At 38.8% G+C, this 20,491-nt stretch overlaps 1 protein-coding gene across 5 annotated transcripts in view; it reads left to right on the top strand.

The window, feature by feature from the left end:
* Positions 1-20,491, top strand: part of LOC138745821 (UPF0606 protein KIAA1549) — a 350,579-nt gene that overhangs the window by 293,514 nt on the left and 36,574 nt on the right. For 3 of the 5 annotated variants that reach the window (XM_069903164.1, XM_069903160.1, XM_069903163.1), the window contains exons 11-14: positions 7,960-8,022; positions 8,267-8,314; positions 12,783-12,979; positions 14,685-14,809. In XM_069903164.1, the coding sequence (XP_069759265.1) occupies positions 7,960-8,022; positions 8,267-8,314; positions 12,783-12,979; positions 14,685-14,809 (433 nt within the window). The remainder of the gene's footprint in view (positions 1-7,959; positions 8,023-8,266; positions 8,315-12,782; positions 12,980-14,684; positions 14,810-20,491) is intronic. The other 2 variants (XM_069903161.1, XM_069903162.1) reach the window with 2 other exon arrangements.

Raw genomic sequence — 20,491 nt, 5'->3', positions numbered from 1 at the left:
ACCCTTTGAGTCAGGTTGCTGAAATTCTGCTGAAGGACAATCCCTGTGCAATCGCCAACCACTTACAGGTAAGGTGAGACCTCAGGCTCCCAGGCAGGATGACCATGTGGAAGGGAGGCGTCGGGGATTGGTGACTGCATGGGGAGGTGTTGGGGATCGGCGACGGCTGATACAAGTATTGTCCTGATGCTACTGGGCTGCTTTAGAGAAAATTTCTGAATATCCAAAAAATCCACTTAACTGAAATAGGTCTGGTCACAAGTATTTCGAATAATCGGAAACATACTGCACGTGTAGTTGTATTTTGAAAACATCCAAGTGACCCAGCAAATATAATAAAGCCCCCAGTTTCAGGCACCTATGGGGGATTTGTAGATACCGGATAAGTGAATTTGCTGGTTGCTTGAGACTGCATGTTGCGTGGATTGGGCGAAATGGCCCATAGGGAGGAACCAATTTTAAACATTGGTATTTTTTTACCTATTTACTTTTTTGCACTTTTTTTGCTGGTTGCTTGAGGCTGCCAGTTGCTTGAATTCCAGATAATGGGGATGTTACTGTGTTACCTAATTGCCTTTCAATGCGATCCAATGCATGGAAAGAGAAAGCAATAATTTCTCTTCTTCCAAGCATCCCTGATGTTACTAATCCATTACACACTTCTATAGAAGTTTTCACAGTGTTGTATTTCTCATTAGACAATTCATTTCCTACTTTTCCTTCCTTTATTAATGATTTTTCTCTTGATGACCTGAAATGTTCCCCATCATCATCCTTTACTGCTCTTTCAGCAACATTTTATCCTTTTAAATTTAGACATACAGCATGGTTACAGGACCCTTTCAGCTCATGAGCCCATGCTGCCCAATTTACATCCGATTAACCTACAACCCCCCATAGGTTACAAACAGTGGGAGGAAACCAGAGCCTTCGGGTAAAACCCACGCACACGTGGGAAGAACATACTAGCTCCTTACAGACAGCGCTGGATTTGAACCCCAGTGCAACTCGCTGTCACTGTAACCGCTATGCCAACCGTACTATCTTTAATTTCTCTTGATAGCCACAGCTCAACCAATTTTCTTGTATATGTAGGTGTTTGTGCCTTGAAAGGATCTATATTTGATTCAAGCAAAATATTAATTCTTCAAATGTTGGCCAATGTTTGTTTACTAAAATGTCTAAAATGTAGTTTCCACTGTACCACAGCCAACCAATTTGTGCATCATATCTTCATATTTTGCTCTTTTTGGTTTTATCAATATTTATATATTTTATTTTTTACATAAAAATCTATCATATTTTGATTCAGAAGACTGGATCTAAACAGCACCTTGTATTCCGACTCGGCAGTCTTCAACCAGATGTTATCAACGTCAACCTCCATTTTTATTTTACCCCCTCTTCTTGACGCTCTCTTTCTCTACCCCTTTGTCTTCCTTCTGTCAGATCCCACCCCCTTCCTGTCCTTTGCTTGTCAGAGCTGTCTGTCGTAGCCCTCTCCCCATCACCATTCTCTTCTACCCCCCTCCCCATATCCATCTATTATTTCTTACCTGAGTCTGTGTTCCTCCCCTTTCCCTTCCCCACCCCCTCTCCCCCTAACTTTTTCAATTATCTGCCTGATTTTTGACACTCCTGAAGAAGGGCTCTGGTCCGAAATGTCAACTGCCTTTTGCTTCCGATGAATGCTGTGTGATCTGAGTTTTTTTGGGGTACCTTATCTAAAATAGCCTGTTCCCTTTTTGACCTTTAATTTGCAAACCATCTTGTATATACTCTTCTGTCTTTTGTTATTTCTCCTCATTTAACTTTCTTTGTGTGAAATTTAATGTCTCTCATAGTCTTTTTTTACTCTAGTCTTTAATGTTTCATGCTCTGCCCTACAGTACCATTACAGTTTGGGATCCAATACAACTTCCACCAATGTTTACTGTCTCTTGCTGTTTCTTAACTCCACTCAGAATTATCATACCTCATGGTTTTCTATGATCTGTTCTCTCTACTGCCTTCTTCCCATTTTTGATTATAAGGTTGCTCCCTGGTTTTCCATTTTGCCTACCTCTGCTGAGAGTTAAGCACCCTGGAGTAATTTTGCTCTCTTTGATTTTTGGGAATAGTATTAACTTTTTTTTTATCCTGTCTGCACTGGTTATCCACATGTATATCTTCTGATATTGACAGGTTAATGGTTGGAAAGCACAAATAATCCTCTGATGTTTTTAAAAAATAGATAACTAACTGAAGCATTGGGTTCAGTTATAATATTGCAATGTCCAAACACATCATGGACCATAAAGGTCTCTGCAGCTGTGAAATTAAGAGATCAAATCCTTCTGTTATTGATCTGTCAACCATGAATTTGGTGGTATTTAAATTGCAATCAATTTCCCTTGTAATTTTTTTAAAATTTGAACAACAAAGTTCAAGTTTGCATGAAAGTTCTGTATGAGATTAGGGTATTCTATGTCCTAAAATACAGCTGACAGTTTAATAGAGCAGGGTTCAAAAGATGATGCAGTGCTTTTTGAAGGCAATGTTTGGTAAGCTTAAATGGCAAGGAGTTCCTTTTTTTAGAACATAAGCAACAAGAGCAGGTGAAGGCCATCTGGTCCATTGAGCCATTCAATAAGATCACTTGCCTTTTCCCCATATCCAAATTCCCCTACTACATAAAAATCTACTCAACTTTGTTATAAATATATTTTCTGAGTTAGCCTCCTCAGCTTCAATAGGGAGAGAATTCCATAGATTGACCACTCTCTGGAAAAAGGTGTTTTCTTCCTCATCTCCAACCTAAATCTATTACCCTGAATCTTGAGGCTAAGTCCCCTAGTTCTAGTCTCACCTACCAGTGGAAACAAGTTGCCTATTTAAATCTTATCTATGCCTTTCTTAAGTTTGTGTTTCTATGAGAACCCTTCTCGTTCTTCTGAATTCCAGTGAGTACAGTCCCAGACGACTCAAGCTCTCCTCATGGACTAACTTCTTCCTCTGTTATACCTTCAAAAGTAGTACATCCCTCCTCAAGTAAGGAGATGAGAACTGGACGCAGTACTCCAGATGTGGCCTCACAAGTACCCTGTACAGGTGCAGCATAATGTCCCTGCTCCTAAACGCAATCTCTCTAACAATGAAGGCCAACATTCGATTTGCCTTCTTGATAGCCTGATGCACAAGCACTCCCCAGTCCTCCACACCAGCATCTGCAATCCTGCAATTGCTTTCCATTTAAATAATAATCTGATTTTCCATTTTTCTTTCCAAAGTGGATAACCTCACATTTACCAATGTTGTGTTCCGTCTGTCAGACCCTTGCCCACTCACTTAACTTATTCTCTGCAAACTCTCCCTATCCTCTGCACAATTTGCTTTTCCACTCAATTTAGTGTAATTGGCAAACTTTGATGCACTACACTCTGTTCCCTCTTCCGGATCATTAGTGTTTATCATGAACAGTTGCACGCTCTGCAGCACATCGCTCACAACTGATTGCCAACCAGAAAAACACCAATATATCCCAACTCTCTGCTTTTGATTAACCAAGTTGGTTAACCAATCTTCTATCCATGCTAATGCATCACCCCCAACTCTATGCATCCTTATCTTATGGCTGTCTTTAACGCAGCACCTTATCAAACATCTTCTGGATATCCAAGTAAACAACGTCCATCTGTTCCCCTCTATCTGCTGTTTTTTTATATCCTCAAAAACTTCCAGTGTTTGTCAAACAGAACTTGCCTTTTCTGAATCCATAACTACATCTGCCTGACGGATCCATTTTGTTCCAGATGCCTTCAAGCATTTTCCCAACTGAAGATGTTAAACCAATTGGCCTAAAGTTACCTGCCTACATCCTTTCTTGAGCAGTGGCTTGACATTCGGCATCTTCCAATCTGCTGGGATCTGCCGAGAGTCAAGAGAATTTTGGTAAATTTCACCAAAGCCTCTACTATAACTTTTGCCATTTCTTTCAGTATCATGTAATGCAGAGTAATGAAAGATATTGTTTTTATACTTCCAAGTGAAATTGACTGCAGGAGGCCAGGGGACTTATCTTTCTTCAGACCCACGTATTTTCTCTTCAGTGATAGCTATTGAATCCAGGTCCTCACTTTTCATCACATCTATAACCTCTGTCTTTAGCATGGTAGAATTGTCCTCCACTGTGAAGACTGAAAATATAGTAATTCAAAGCCTCAGCTATTTCTTTATTACCCAGTATCAATTCCCCATTGTCATCCTCCAAGGGACTTGCATCCATTTTAGCCTGCCTTTTCCGCTTTATATAATTATAAAAAGTTTTATTCCCCGTTTTTATATTTTGTGCTAATCTTTTTTCATAATCTACCTTCGCTTTTTTAGTTGCTCGCTTCGTGGTTTTTTTTTGTTGTTTTTTAAAGTATTCCCAATCTTCTGTTTTACTCTGCTCTTTGTAACTTTGTACACACGAGCTATTAGTTTGATACCTTCCTTTATTTCTTTAGTTATCCAAGGCTGGCTGGCCCCATCCTTACTGTCCTTGCTTTTAACTGCAATATTCATTTGTTGAGCACCATGAAAAATCTCTTTGAAAGATTTCCACTGTTCATCAACCATCCCCCCCATTTAGCCTGCATTCCCAGTCTATGCTATTACCATATAACCATTATAGCATAGAAACAGGTCAGTTTGGCCCTTCTAGTCAATGCTGAACACTTTCTCCCACCTGGTCCTATTGACCCACACCAGGCCCATAACCCACCACATCTCTCTCATCCATATACTCATCCAACTTTTCCTTAAATATTAAAATTGAAACTGCATCTACCACTTCATTCCACACTCCCACCACCCTCTGAGTGAAGAAATTCCCCCTCATGTTTCCCCTAAACTTTCCCCTTTCAATCTCAATCCATGTCCTCTTGTTTAAATCTTCCCCCATTCTTAATGGAAAAAGCCTGTCCACATTGACTCTATCTGTCCCCTTTATCAAATCACCCTCAATCTTCTATGCATCAGGAAATAAAGTCCTTGCCTGCTCAACCTTTCCCTTAACTCAAACCATGAAACCTAGGCAACATTCTTGTAAATCTCTTCTGCACTCTCTCTCTTCTGTTTATATCCTTCCTCTAATTCGGTGACCAAAACTGCATACAATAATTCCACCAATGCCTCACCAATGCCTTATACAACTTCAACATGACATCCCATCTCCTATATTCAATACTCTGATTTATGAAAGCCAACATCAAATGGTTTCTTCATCACCTTATCTATATGACTCAACTTTAAGGGAGTTATGTACCAATTCCTAAATCCCTTTGGTTTACTGCACTCCTCATTTGTCGACCATTTAAACTGTATGACCTTTGCTGATAGGTCCTACCAAAATGTAGCACCTCACATTCATCAGTATTAAACTTCATCTGCCATCTTTTTGCCCACTCTTCTAACTGTTCTATATCCCGCTGCGAGCTTTGATAACCTTTCCACAACATTGCCAATCTTTATATCATCTGCATACTTATTAATCTAATTTACCACTCTAACATCCAGATCATTAATATATATATGACAAACAACAGTGGACCCAGTTCCAATCCCTGAGGCACTCCACTGGTCACCGACCTCCAATTTGACAACCAATTTTCCACCACTACTCTCTGGCATCTCCCATCCGACCATCATTTCACTTCTTCAACATTATTACCTAATCCTTGAACCTTCCTAACTAACCTCTTATGTGGAACCTTGTCAAAAACCTGACTAAAGTCCACATCGACAACATCCACAGCCTTCCCCTTGTAATTTCCCTTGTTTAGGTATAATACACTGGTTTTAGGCTGTTGCTCCCTTCTTTTGAATGAGAAACTCAATCATACTATGATCACTCTTTCCAAGAGGATCCCCAGCTATAAGAGCATTAATTTTACCTGTCTTATTGCACAGGATTAGATCCAAGCTACGTTCCCTTATCGATTCAGTAACATGCTGTTTAAGGAAGCTACTTTGGATTCATTCTATGAAGTCCTCGAGGTTGTCTCGACTAACTTGATTCACCCATGTTAAAGTCCCCCATGATAACTGAGGTTCCATCCTGACATGCCTAATATCTCTTGGTTTTTTTGCCTGTGCCACTGTAATGTTATTATTAGGTGGCTTATGGACAACTCCTACCTTCCTTCTGCTTGTCCCTTCTGATTTACCTGATATCCTTGGATATTTAATCAGAATCAGAATTTGTTGTCGATGTTTTGCGGCACCATCATAAAGTGAAAACTTTCATATTATAACCAGCTTACAAAAAATAATTTAAATAATAGCGCACATAGAAGACCGGTTAATTCCCAGTCCTTGCCATCCTGCAATTACGTGTCTGTCATGGCCACTTTTGTATTTATTTGTGCCAAAAGTTTATAGACTTTATTTAGAAAACTATGGACATTCAGATAAAATTCTCTTAATCTCCTTGTGCTTTTACACAATCTTTGCCTCTTTTGCACTTGACTTTTATACCCTCTGCTCTTACTTTTCTCTGGTTTAACTTTTGCTTTTTCTTTATCTACACTCTTTTCTACTTTATTCATCCTTCTCCAATCGGTTGAACCCAGCCCCTACTATTTAGTTTAAAACCCTATCCACAGTCTAGTTATGCGATTCTCCAGGATCCAGGTCCTATAACTGTTCAGATTGTGTCCATCCCCTTTGAACAGTTCTTTCCTTCCCAAATACTGGTGCCTGTGTCCTTGTGTCAATTTGCACATGTCTCAGGTAGCAATCCAGAGGTTACCACCTTTATCATTCTGCTTTTTAATTTAGCCCATGGTTCCTCATTCCCCCCCCCCCCTGATTTGTCACAGTGTTTGAAGCTCAAATTCCAGGTCATCAGTTTTGAGCCTGTTCCTTGAGCAACCAACAAACGTAGTCACCAGGAACCACAATGGGGTCCACCAGCTCCCACATCATGCATCTACAACACATCACCTGATCCTGCATGCCTACTTTATTTAATTAGCTGTAATTTGGTGACTTTTATATAACCTCTGCAAAAAAAGATTTCCCTGTTACTCACCTGTGTCTCCTCACCAAAGCCTTGAACTAAAGCCTTAGGTTCCCACCTCTACACTTTTAATTTTGGAAATATTTTTGAGGCACCACAAACATGGAAATTGGTTCCAAGAGTTATTGACCTTGGCATTTAGAAGATGGGGGCTAGAAATGGTGTTTATGATTGTATTAGCTGGACATAAATTCTAAATGCACACACCTCCTGACACATGGCTCTGATGTGCAAAGCTTTGATTTTCACTTGCAAGTATTTGGTCCAGAATGGCATGACATGCATTGCCTGAGGACAAGATTATGACCCTATGCTTTGAAAGATTCGGGTTGAACCTTGGATGTCAGTGCTGTGCAGTACTGTGTAGTACTTCCCTTTTATGAAATGCATCCTGAAGGTAAATTATGTCTCACCCAATGGCACTTCAGCACAGAGAATACAGTGCCAATATAATCCAGTGCATTCCTAGTATTGGACAACAATCTGTTCTACCATGTCTGAGTAGATAAGTATTATCTTTTGTCAAGCCTGTGTGACAACACAAAGGGCGTGAGTAATTAGTAAAATAAAATGCTTTAGTTAGAGTTAAGTTTATAAAGAGTTGTTTTAAAAATATTTCAAGTTATAAAATGAATAAACAAGAATATTTTATCCTTCAATCAAATGATCCTTTTATTTTAGTTAATGCAAGCTTGTCTTTTATTGCCTAAAATAAAAGGATATCAGTTGGGCAGAGACTTCACAGTCATTTATATTTGAAAGGCTTTCTTGTCAAAATTAAACATTAAGTTGGCTGTAATTGTGACTAATTTATCCAGCCTTGTGCTGAAAGGAGTGTGAGAGCAAGCATTTTTGCCTATTCTTTCTCTTTCTATTCATTGGACATAAAAAAGCCTTTTTTATAATTCACTTTTCAGGATTTGCACTTCACTGAACAGGCCAATATGATTAACCTCAGACAACCACAACCATCTTCCTTTGTGAGTAACATCTCTTCAACCATTGGAGTATTTTCTCCTTTGATGCTTAAGTATTTATTGTGACACAGTAGGGGACTATTCAGCCTATCAGGTCCATGCAAAGTAAATCTCATAATTTCCTTTCCCGTCTATTATCCCCTTATGATTCTCTCGCACATGCCCCTCAGCTTTCCTTTTGATTCATTTTCTACTCACCAATACAATGACTTACTGATGCCGGTTAAACTACCTGCATGTCTTTCAGATGTGGAAGGAAATCAGAGCTCCAGGTGAAAAAGTCACATGGTCACAGGTAGGATGTGCAAATTTGACCTTGAATGTATCCAAGGTCTGTGTCGCTGGAGCTATGAGGCAACAGCTCTAATGGCTGCGACATAATGCTGGCCAAACTGCTTGACTCTGGTTTTCGCAGAGATCCCTAATGCTACACTTGATCATATCCTACCTGAATGTCAAGGGCAGTCACTCTAACTTCATCACTCTCTGGAATTCATCTCTTTGGTCTATGGTTAAACCAGGGCAGCAATGAGATTGGGCCACATGATTTATATAATTCTAATATGATTTTCTGTCTAATTACAAGAACCTTCAGCTTCATATCCTTAAATGCACATATTGCTGGTTGCTGCCAAAAAGAAACTTAAAAAAAAAAGAACACTTTCAAATATTTCCTTCTATTGATGTCCAGGATAGTGAATTCAACCCCTTTTGAAAATTAAGCATACACCCATCATAATAAGCTGGTGGTAGATTTTGAAACTTGTTTTCATTCAATGTTCATATTCAATAATAAAAGCTGAAATTAGTCCACAAATCAGCTAGTGACAGTGGGGTGGACATATTGACAATTTTTCAGGCTCTTTCATATAACTGTTCTTTGCTGTTTCTTTCAGATATTAAGATCCATCTAAATCTTTATTATTGGAGTAGTTGGGACTGAATTTTGAAAATAAGACAGATGATCAAGAATGTACTTGTATTTACAGCAATTGGCATGTGAGACATCAGTTAGTGCAGAATATCCAGTAGTTGTAAGGGCATGAGCATTCCAGAGGCTCCATGAATATGTCAATAATTCTGACAGGTTTTCAGAACTGTCGGTTCTGGAAGGCAGCTTTTGCAATATTTCAGTCATTGCAGTGAGTCTCCAGGATTGTGTCAGAGTGATGTTAGAGATATGAAAGATGGTGGTTATGTCTCCAAGGAAAAGTAGCTGCTCCTCTTTAAAATGTTTGGGAACTTTAATGTCTCACCTGAATATGGCACTTGCTCAAAATTACAGGGGAGTTTCTGTTTATAATTTTTCATTGCTCTGTTTCATGAACAGGAATAAATTATGGAAATAATTGAAATATAAAATTTGTTTTGGGGATCTAAAATACTAAAAGTATGAATGAAAATCAGAAACTAAGGATTATTCCAAGACTAATTTATTAATTGCATTTGGATTCAAAAGACTAAATTATTATTAGATTTCTTCAATGGTATTGTCCAACCTTGATATCCAGCAGTATTAATAAACCATTTCATCTAGACTGAAAGGATATGAAGCATGCAGTGGAGGGACCTTTGTTACATTCATCAGTTCTTCATTATTTGAATTCAACAAGTAGAAGTCGGGGGCTTGACAGTTTTAGGACATGGAATAACAGAATGGGTCTTGACCTTGACTTTTGGAGCCGTGGTATTAATTTTGTCCTACTAGACCACATGTTGTTTCAATGAACCACAGATGTCTTGGTTTAATAACTGAAACAAAAATGTTATGCATATAATTGAATGGATACATTTGAAGTTAGATATTTTGTCATGTAAGTAATCAGTGAATAGTAGCATAAGCAGTCATGCCAACTGCTGCCAAATTATATTTCTTTCTGCACACAAAAAATGTGCCTTAATGAAAATGAATTTGCAAGTTATTAACTGCTTTCTGAGTGTATGAAACAATAGTCCTATTGTCCAATTGCCATAGTCATTATCATCCCACCACCTATTTGCACGTCTTACATTAATCCCATTTATTTCCCACCTGCATTGTCACCACTACTTCCCCCCCCACCCCCTACCCCACCCCAAAAATTCAACCACACCAACTCATTAAGGAAAATTTACAATGACCAATTCACCTACCAACCCCCATGTCATTGGGATGTGAGAGAAAATTGGAACAACTGGAGAATGTGCAAACGTGAGGACTGAGCGCGAGTTTCTGGCATTCTGAAACTGTGGCTCTACAATGTGCACTACTGTGCCCCACTTGAAATTTCTTTTAGGGAAGCCAAAATTGGTTTTGAGGCTATAGATAGTGTTTTAGAGAATAAAAATAAGATCAATCTAATTTCAAGACATTAGAATTAAGAGCTAGCTTTCCTTTGATCTGTTTAACAGTTTTAGAAAGATTATAGTTCATGATAAATGTTTGTTGAATGGGTAGCAAAATGTTTAGGTATCCAAAAATGACAAAATGTCATGCTATACTTCATAGCAAAATTTTGCTATTTATATGTAAGCTGCATTGGTATTTGGAAAGTAAGTATTGTTCTCCTGTTAGCACCCTAGCTGAAATACCAATCCAGGTCCAAATTAAGTCAAAAAGAAAAAAAATTGTTGTTTAATCTATGACCTGTGGCAAGTTACCTGATCTCATAAGCAACACAGACTTCAAAGTAAACATCAGATAGGAAAAGAATATGCATTTTTAGCACATCTCCTACATCACAGTATCATTAAAGAACAATTTGAACAGTCTTGTAAAATGGTTTTAGGCATACGCTATGAAAATATATATTTTGACAATAGATGAACATTTAAAGAAAACTATTAATATAGGTACACGATCCTTTATCCAGATATCTAAAATCCGGAAAACTCCAAAATCCGGCAAGTGGGGACCAGCGGTTGGGGGAAGGGGGAGACTGCCGGGCAGCCAAGAGACCGCGGTTGGGGGAGACGGCTGGGTGGCCGAGGGACCACGGTTGGGGAGGTGGCCGGGCGGCTGAAGGACCGGCGGTCGGGAGAGACAGGCAAAGGACCAGCGGTTGGGGCAGACATCTAGGCGGTCGGGGCAGACGATCGGATGGCTGAGGGACCAGTGTTGGGGGAGGTGGCCGAGGGACCAGCGATTGAAGGAGGCGGCTGAGTGACCGCAGTTGGGGGAGGTGGGCCAGGGGACTGGAAGGGGGTGGATACTGCAGCACAATTCAGGTGGGCTTTCCGAAATCCGGAAAAATCCAAAATTCGGAACACACTGTCCCTAAGGGTTCCGGATAAAAGATTGTGTACCAGTAGTAGAAACCTGAAATAAAAATAGAAAATGGTGACAATACTCAGAAGGGCAGGAAACATCAGTGGAAAGAAAAACAAAGTTGATGTATCAGCCCTCAGGCCCTCCCTCAGAACAAATTAACTTTCAGGAATGGAAATGGTGCAGGAAGGATGGCTGGAACAAAGGGAACACCCCTGATAGGGTGAGACCAAATATGTTAATATGAGCTATTCCCTTTGTTCTAGCCATCCTTTCCCCATCTTCTCTGTTTCTCTTTTCATAGATGCTGCCTGACCATGAATGTTCCCAGGATTTTTTGTTTTTGTTACAAGATCAGAACGATGATCCTGTAAAGGAAAGATGAGAGAGGTGCCACATTTTTAAAGGAATAATAAATATTTTCTATTCCTGTGATCCCAATTACTCAGCTGTGGTAGAATTTTTTTTATTTTCAAGATTGTTTGCTAAATAAACTTTAAATTGAAAAGTGTATTAGCAAAAGAACTAGGCTATCTAATTTTAACAAGAACACCACTTAGAGGTCAATAATCAGTGCAGAATTTCAAATGAGAGCTCTCTGCTCATTCCCAGCTAAAATGGCCCAGTATGAAAAATGTTTTTGCTGGAGTTAGCCTTAGTTATAAACTGGATGTTTCCTCAATATAGATCCCTGTGGTGGCTTTCAAAACTTCAGTTTATGATATTGTGACACAGAGGACGTGCTGTTAACATATGTTTATCATTGGCGCTAGATGGGAAACACAAGGTGCCATAACCTTCAGAAGAGATTAGACTAATAGTCTGAGAAGCGTAAAAAGTTTCACAATTTAAAAACAACCAATTCTTAAATCCAGAATGAATTAATTGGAATTTCAAAACTGAAACCATTATCCCATCTACACTGCAGTTCTCTGCTTCTGAATTAGGAAAGGAGAGTTGATGTTTAGGGGGGATTCCTTTCAAGAGATTTGTCCAGGATTTCTGTTCATAAGAACAGAAAAATTGCCTGTTCCAGATCATGGCTAACCTGCACATTGGCAACTCCACCTACCTATCCTTTACCAATAAACCTTAATTCCCCTACAATACAAAAATTTATGGAAGAGCAAAGGTTATTTTCAAGCTAAAGTAGTTGATAAATGATTTGCAAAGGCATTAAAAACATTCTCGTTGAAAACGTCACAGTTAATGTCTCATGCCAATAGTTTTAGAAGATTGAATTTTTCTTAACCCAGACATGTTTGGAAAATCCATATCTGTTATTTCATTTAGAAAATGAGATGCAGGACTCTGACAAGGTGGAAAGGAAAGTGAGAGAAGATGAATAGTGGTAAAAATAAGAAAGGCGCAGAGATTTATTTTAAGACAGACCTTTGTCACAGCCTGAGATAGTATGTGAGCATCTGCTGTGTAACACAGTACCCTAATGAAGCTTCTTTACTGTACCATTATCTGTAATATCAATTCTAATAGATTATCACATTTACCTTCTCAGCTACAAGTACCAAGTGTAAAAGGTTTTGACTTTGCCAAGCAGCATATTGGTCAACATGGTAAAGATGACATCCTGGTCATCCATGAAGGTCTGCCACCTGCCTCAGCAAAAGACAATTCACCATCTGAGAATGGTGATGTGTCCAGTCCTCAGCCAAAGACAGCCAAACTCTCCAAAGGGCTTCGTCAGAGAAGCAGGTTAGTGTACACCATTGCAGTGCATTAGCTGCTCAACAGCAGAAATATTTTGGTCTTTCAACATCAAATTCAAATTGTTTAGTGTGATCTTACTTGAGTTCATGCCTCACTTGATGTGACAAAGTGAAAAATAGACATTTTCCAAGCAGATTTGTTTTTGCAAGCTGGTGGAACATTGACTAGATCAAATGCAAATCCTGATCAATGGCATCAGGAAATAAGAAAGCAAAAGAGAAATATAAGCTATTCATGCTTAAAAAATTTTCATATTTATCAAGAAAATGTCAAGTGGCTGTCAAGAATTTCCATTTTTACTTTTATTTGTCAAGTGCTTTGCAAGATCATTTAAAGACAGCATTGAATTTCCACAAATCCTGGTTGGTGCATGTCTTTATACTATAAGTGTAGTCGATGCAGACTCGGGTAGGTATTACTCAGAGAGTGGACAAAGATTTGAGATGTTTTATTTGAGACTCAGATGAAAGATGCCATGATGTCCTCATAACCCTTGATAGCCTGCTTGTGGGTTTTTTTGCTCATTTGATCAGTGTACCTATTTAGATCTTCTTTTCCATGGAGAATAGTAATTTGAAGAATTGGGAGTCCAGCCCAGTACCGACCCATTTCTTTCTACAGGGAAAAGTCCAATGTTAGTAGCACCACCTATTGGCAGATAATTGGAGTAAAAATTGATGTGTGCCATTATTTATTAATGTTAAACTCAGCTGGCTGCAATATATCTAGTACTATGATGTGCTGTTGTTCTTCAGGTTTCTCTCATATATTTGTGACAAGAAGGTTAGGTTTCTTATTCATTCATCACAATTCACTTGATGCCAGATAGTGAAGATTACTGCGGTCTGCAATCAGCAGGTATTCAATACACATGGTTTTAGCTAATATTTTATTCCACCAACGTGCAAGTCATACTGAATAATAAGGATACTTATATAATACACTGGCAGCACCATGAGAATATCACATTGTATCAGTGCATGATACTAATGTCTGAATGAACAGGGAGACTGTGAATATTGCTGCTGAGGGATTTGTGCTATCATTTAGACTTTTAACACCAGTCCGGAACCCCTGAATCTTGGCCCAAAGAAACTATATTAAGATAGCTGCTTCCATACCTTCCCTGATGAATGTAAAGCTGATATTTTGAACAAGATGCACCTGGAGAATTAATTTGGACATTCATGTATAAAACGTGTTCAACATTATGGGTCCATCTTGTGCGCCTCATGGAAAACTTGGCACGCCTGTGCAGATGACAGTACAATCCCTATCTCTTCCCTGCTCATTGCGTGATTTAAAAAAAAAATAATTTCCAAGCTTCATGTCAAATTATACTTCTTTATTTCCTCAGTCCTGGTGTCACATATATTGTAATTTATTGTCTGATGATAACTGTGTGTGTGTACGTACACACACACGAATGCGTATATGTAGTATGGAGTTCCTAATCCTTAATAATGAAGAAGGATTTGATAGTCAAGGGGAAATTAAGAAATTTCAAATTGCAGCTTCTGGTGATTAATTGACTAACTAATCCTGAAAAAAGTTCAGATATTCGGTTGTGTTTCAATGAATTTGTGTGAAAACTGAAGAAAAAAAATCAAAGGCGCATAAACTGAAGTTGCTTTAAATCATGCATTTCAATTTTTTTGCTTTGTCTGAAAAATAATGTGTATTTATGTAGAGTTTCACCTTCGGAAGCTGAGTCCACAGCCAGCGAGCAATCGAGTGGTAGAGAGTCTGTCGAGGATATTCCAAGAGCCCCTGTAATGCCTAGTGGTGGCAATAGACTCACAAATTTTGGAAATGGTTCGTATCCTCTAACTTAATTAGCAATGCAATGCAAATTTGTACATTTACTTTGGAAAAAAAAAATGTAATGCGAGTTTATCTATTTTTGGCATAGTAGCCACTTAACTGGTTTTGAATTGACTGGTTGTAGAAGTTTACTAACAGCAGAAGCCTTATGTACACTTGTGATAAAGTTGTTTCATCTTTCAAGAGCAAAAACAGTTATTTCTAAAGCAGAGCCCACCTGGGCCCATTTCCTTTGGAAATGCATGTCTTTTTGTTGAGCGTAACAGGCCTTTCCCACCTATCAATGTGAAAATGTGAATGAGCCTTTTTCTGCTGAGGCACATCATTTTGGGTGTAAACTGAGTGGGACGGACTCGTGGGCCAAAATGGCTGTTACCTTGCTGTATGTCTAAATTTAAAAAAGGATGTTAAAAATTCCCAGCTAAACCTAGGGATACTTCATTCACCCAGATGAACCCGGCGGCATTTCTATTTTCCTGTTAAATCTATGGCTAAGCTGCCTGCCAAAAACTAAGAAGTTTATATTGCATACATTTCCTTTGGGAGAAAGATAAGAAACATGTGCAATTAAAGTATTTAGAAATTCTATAGATAACCAAGACAAAATGTAGCTAGCTTTGTGAATTATTATCATGTTCAAGTTATCAAGGCATTGTTAACCTGAATATTACTGTAGAACAGGAGCAGGCAACCTACAGCTTGTGGACCACATCCGGCCCATGATCCAAATTTATGCGACCTGCAACCCAATGTGTTCAGCCAGTCACCCTCAGCCGCTCCAACATATGCTGTTCGCTGCACGAAACTGTCAACCTTTGTCATTGGTGGCCCCCAGGGACTGTATTTCCTTCAGCAAAGGAAATACTTTGTGGCGATATAAATGCTGCTCATTCCTTCGGGGTTGTGAACCAGGCAGTGAAATGACTGCATTCACACAGAATGTTCACAAGTCTCTCCACATTGTTATAATCAGGAATCGTTCATTGACCGCATCGCTTTCAGCCTGCAGAAAAATAACTCACACTGGTGCTCCCAGGAACACGCTTCACCCTCAACATGGGCCTGAGATAAGCTTTGCATCAGTGACCATCTGTCCCAGGCGACCAATCTTTCGGAGAGACCCTGAAGCGCCCCCTCCCCCCTACTCCCTGAGCCGCCACTCTCTCGGCTCCCTTGAGCCAGCCCCCTCTCCATCTCTTCCCACTCCCAAGCCATCTGTCCCTGCTCTCCCTCTCCCCATTCCCCTAAGCGCCCCCTCCCTAAGCCACTCAAAAAAAGTGCAAAGTCAGATGTTCATGTGTGGGACTCTGTGATGTTCCTTCATCTGACTCCAGCTGCAAACAAAATTTATTCAGCACAAAGCAAATTTTGTTCACTCGAAAATGGGATTTATGTCACATACTCAGTTCAAAACACCCCTTAGAGTTCAAAGAAATTAAAGTGGGAGATCTGGATCAAAGGCAGAGGTTTAGAGGAATACATAATAGCTTCTGCTGAGAAAGATTCAAAATGCTATATTTTTTTTTTTTTTTTTATATAGATACAACATGAGAGTTTATTGTCAAATATAAAAGTACAATACCCAGATACACCAAAATTATTACTTGCTGCAGCCACACAAGCAAGATAAACAAAACAGAAGTACAGACTAACTTTCCATAACACACCAAGAAACAGAGGAAATAAATATAAAAGTACAGCTAAATATTCACAGTTGCAGTCAGTACAAACAATTTTTTTCAATAGTGCAGACAAATCGTTTGTTGGTTGCAAAGTAGTTTATGGTTAGGATTAAGGTAGTCGTCATGGCTATACCTAGAGATCGAGGATGATGGCCTTCATTCCGTTGATCTATTTATGGGCTCTCAAGTGGCTTGAGAGTCCAATCTTGGCTTTGAAAGATCTTCCACATTCAGAACAGGTCATTCCAGATGGCAGATCGGGCTTTGGTTGTTGCTGCCTCTCTTTCCATTTACTTCTCTTTTCTTCTAGTTCTGAACATACGTTGGCTTTGAAAGTAGCTGTTCCTTCTTGGATGATGTCTTGCCAGAGTTTCCTGTCCTTGGCATTGTCCTCCCAATTATTGATGTCGACGTTACATTTTTTTTTTTTTTTTTTAATTTTTTTTATTTTTCACACCATAAATCACATTAGCCATGATATACACAATTTCTTTTTCACACATATACAGTGACTTTTTCTCCCGCCCCCCTTTCCTCCCAAACCACCCCCCCACCCCCCCTCTCATCCATTTTAGGTATACAATCTAGGTTGCATTAATCCAGTCAGACAATGTTGTCATTCAACAAAATTACACCAGAAATTCTACTGAGTCCATTCTTTTCTTTCCTTCTCCTTCCATCAACTTAGGTAATGTTTGTCCCCGGTAGGTTTTCGCTATTGTATTTAATGTAAGGCTCCTATACTTGTTCGAATATTTCAATATTATTTCTTAACCAATATGTTATTTTTTCTAATGGAATACATTTATTCATTTAAATTTGGTAGTTTATTCCTTTTAATTTGGTTATGTATTCCATTAATATTTAAAGACATATAGTTCAGCGTAGCCCTTTTATATTTTGTTTATCTTCTCTTTCCGTTTTTCCATCATTACCTTTCCTCCTTTTCCATTTCTGTTTTCTTATTTTCAACTCTTTATAAGACAACATTCCTACAACATCCAACATTTTCCTTATTCTCCTATTTCTATCTTATTTATTCCCAATCTCCCATTCACCTCCTGAGTTGTCCTTTATCTCTTGTCGGACAACCACATCTCCCCTCTCCATTTGGATTTGTGAATCCACTCGCAAGCGTCAACTGATTTTGCAGTGACCGCTATTTCCCCCCACCCCGCCTCCCCCAGAAAAGATTTCACTTTTCATATGTCACAAAGGTCACTCTTTTAATTCCCTCCTTATTCTCTCTATTCCATTACCTTCCCTTATTAATTCTTGTCTATACTATCTATATTTTCCTCTAAGTACAGATACATTCACGTATGCTCCTTGTCTCTATTCACTCTTATACCTCTTTACCCGCATACATATCAATCGTGATCATTTTTACTCTCATTACCCGTCTTCATCCCTCAGTCTATTTTTGTCTTTACCCACATACATATCAATTGTGATCATCTTAACTCTCATTACCCGTCTTCCTCCCTCAGTCTATTTTTGTAATTGTTCTGCAAATTTTCGTGCTTCTTCTGGATCCGAGAATAGTCTGTTTTGTTGTCCTGGAATAAATATTTTCAATACCGCTGGATGCTTTAGTATAAATTTATACCCTTTCTTCCATAAAATCGCCTTTGCTGTATTGAACTCTTTTCTCTTCTTTAGGAGTTCAAAACTTATATCTGGATAAATGAAGATTTTTTGCCCTTTATACTCCAGTGGTTTGTTGCCCTCTCTTACTTTTTCCATTGTCTTCTCCAGTACCTTTTCTCTTGTAGTATATCTTAGGAATTTTACTACAATAGATCTTGGTTTTTGTTGTGGTTGTGGTTTAGAGGCCAATACTCTATGTGCCCTTTCTATTTCCAATTCTTGCTGTAGTTCTGGACATCCTAGGGTCTTAGGGATCCACTCTTTTATAAACTCCCTCATATTCTTGCCTTCTTCATCTTCCTTAAGGCCCACTATCTTTATGTTATTTCTTCTGTTATGGCTTTCCATTGTATCTATTTTTTGAGCTAGTAGTTCTTGTGTCTCTTTAGTTTTTTTATTAGATTTCTCCAATTTCTTTTTTAAGTCTTCTACCTCCATTTCTGCTGCTACTGCCCGCACTTCCATCTTGTCCATTTTCTTTCCCATTTCTGTTAAGGTCATCTCCATTTTATTTATTTTCTCTTCTGTGTTGTTTATTCTTTTTCTTAAATCCTTAAATTCCTGTGTTTGCCATTCTTTAAATGATTCCATGTATCCTCTAATAAGAGCAAGTATATCCTTTACCTTGCCTCTCTTTTCTTCTTCTATTTCACCATACTCTTCCTCTTCTTCTTCCTCTGGGTTGGCCATCTGTTGTTTCTTTGTTGCCCTTTCCTCCTCTTCTTTCTTGTTTCTGTTGTCTTCTGTGGTCTCTTCTTGCTGCAGGTGTTCTGCAGCTGTCGTTGCCGGCTGTGGAGATCGACTCCCCAGCTGGTCCCCCCTCCCGTCGGTGTGTTTTTTTTCATTCGCATCGCGCATGCGCGGTTGCGCACTTTTACTCGGCTCTGCGAGCCATTTTTGTAGTCCATTATTTACCGACCTGAGGGAGCGGGTTTCTCTCTCCGCAGCGGGCCTCTTCGGACAGGTAAGGCCTTCACCTTTTTCCTCCTTTGTCTTCTCTTCCTCTCTTCTTACCGTTGCTTTCGACTTTTCTTTTTTTGTCGCCATCTTCTTTCCACCTTTATACTCACTTTTCTGTAACTTTTATTTCTGTGCCTTTGTGTTTTCTCTTGTTTTTCCCGACTTTTCTGGAGAGGGCTGGAGTTCACCGTCCGGCCACTACTCCATCGCGTGACTCCTCCCCAAAATGCTATATTCAACAAATTTATTTATGTCCGCAGTTTTGCAACAAAAATAATTGTTACTGATAATTTTTAAAACTCCTGAACTATTTGAAGAATTATTTGAAAGCCACCAAGTTTAAATGACAGTTTGCAACACTTCAAACACCTATCTGAAATATTTATATCGAGCAAGGGATAATTTTATCACTCCTGCTAACTAGTTAATTCTACTAGTGGTAAGACTCCTTGAGATGATTTTTTGCTATTGAATCAACAACTCTATCACCCAATATCGAAACGCTTTCAAACAAACCAAATCAAGTTCCCCACTGATTGAGCTGTGTCTGTTTTGGGGCTAGTTATTTTACTTCCATTGTGACTAATTTTTCTCCTTTATGACTTGTATGGTTTTTTTGATGACTAACTCGTGATTCTTGGTGCATTTCCAGATTTGAATATGCCTTCTGAAATGCATCATTGTAATGTTTTTGGAAGGAATACGGTTATCTCATTGCTTGAACTTCTTCTGTTTTTTGATAAATTATCGCCAGTTACGTTCAAACATTGTTCATTACGTACTTCAAGCAGAGACAATCAAAAACTTAAATTACACAATGTCTGCGTTTCAGTATTTATTTGATTTATGGTTACATCAGTGCGGCCCGCATTCAACCACTGACACTTCATCTGGTAAAAGGTTGCCTGCCCCGGTATAGAACATTACCATAGGCAATATGTTTACCAGAGGATTACATATATGCAAACAATGTATAAGTTGTAAAACCACAGGGAACATTCCTTAGAGCCATAGACAATGAGTAGCAACAATATCATAAAACAATTAAAGCACCTTAGCTACATTGTTTGAAAGATATCAGCATACAATGTTGTTACTTAACCTATCTGAGTACATGAATATTGTCCATACAATACTAATTTGGAAGCATTGTTTATCCATCTGTGATGTTTAGAAATAAGTCCCAAGTTGTATTTTTTATATATAACAAGTGTATCCCAATGGCACCACATTAAGGGGTGCAATGGCACAATAGTTAATGCTCTGTTTCATGACTCCATTCTATCCTTATCTTGGAGCTGCCTGATTGGAGTTTGCCTGTGATTGAATGGTACTTCAGAGACAACTTGGTTAATTGCCTACTATAAATTAACCTTGCAGA

The sequence above is a fragment of the Narcine bancroftii genome, chromosome 11 (genome assembly GCF_036971445.1).
Source record: "Narcine bancroftii isolate sNarBan1 chromosome 11, sNarBan1.hap1, whole genome shotgun sequence".
NCBI lineage: Eukaryota > Metazoa > Chordata > Chondrichthyes > Torpediniformes > Narcinidae > Narcine > Narcine bancroftii.
This window is presented reverse-complemented; position numbering and strand designations above follow the sequence as displayed.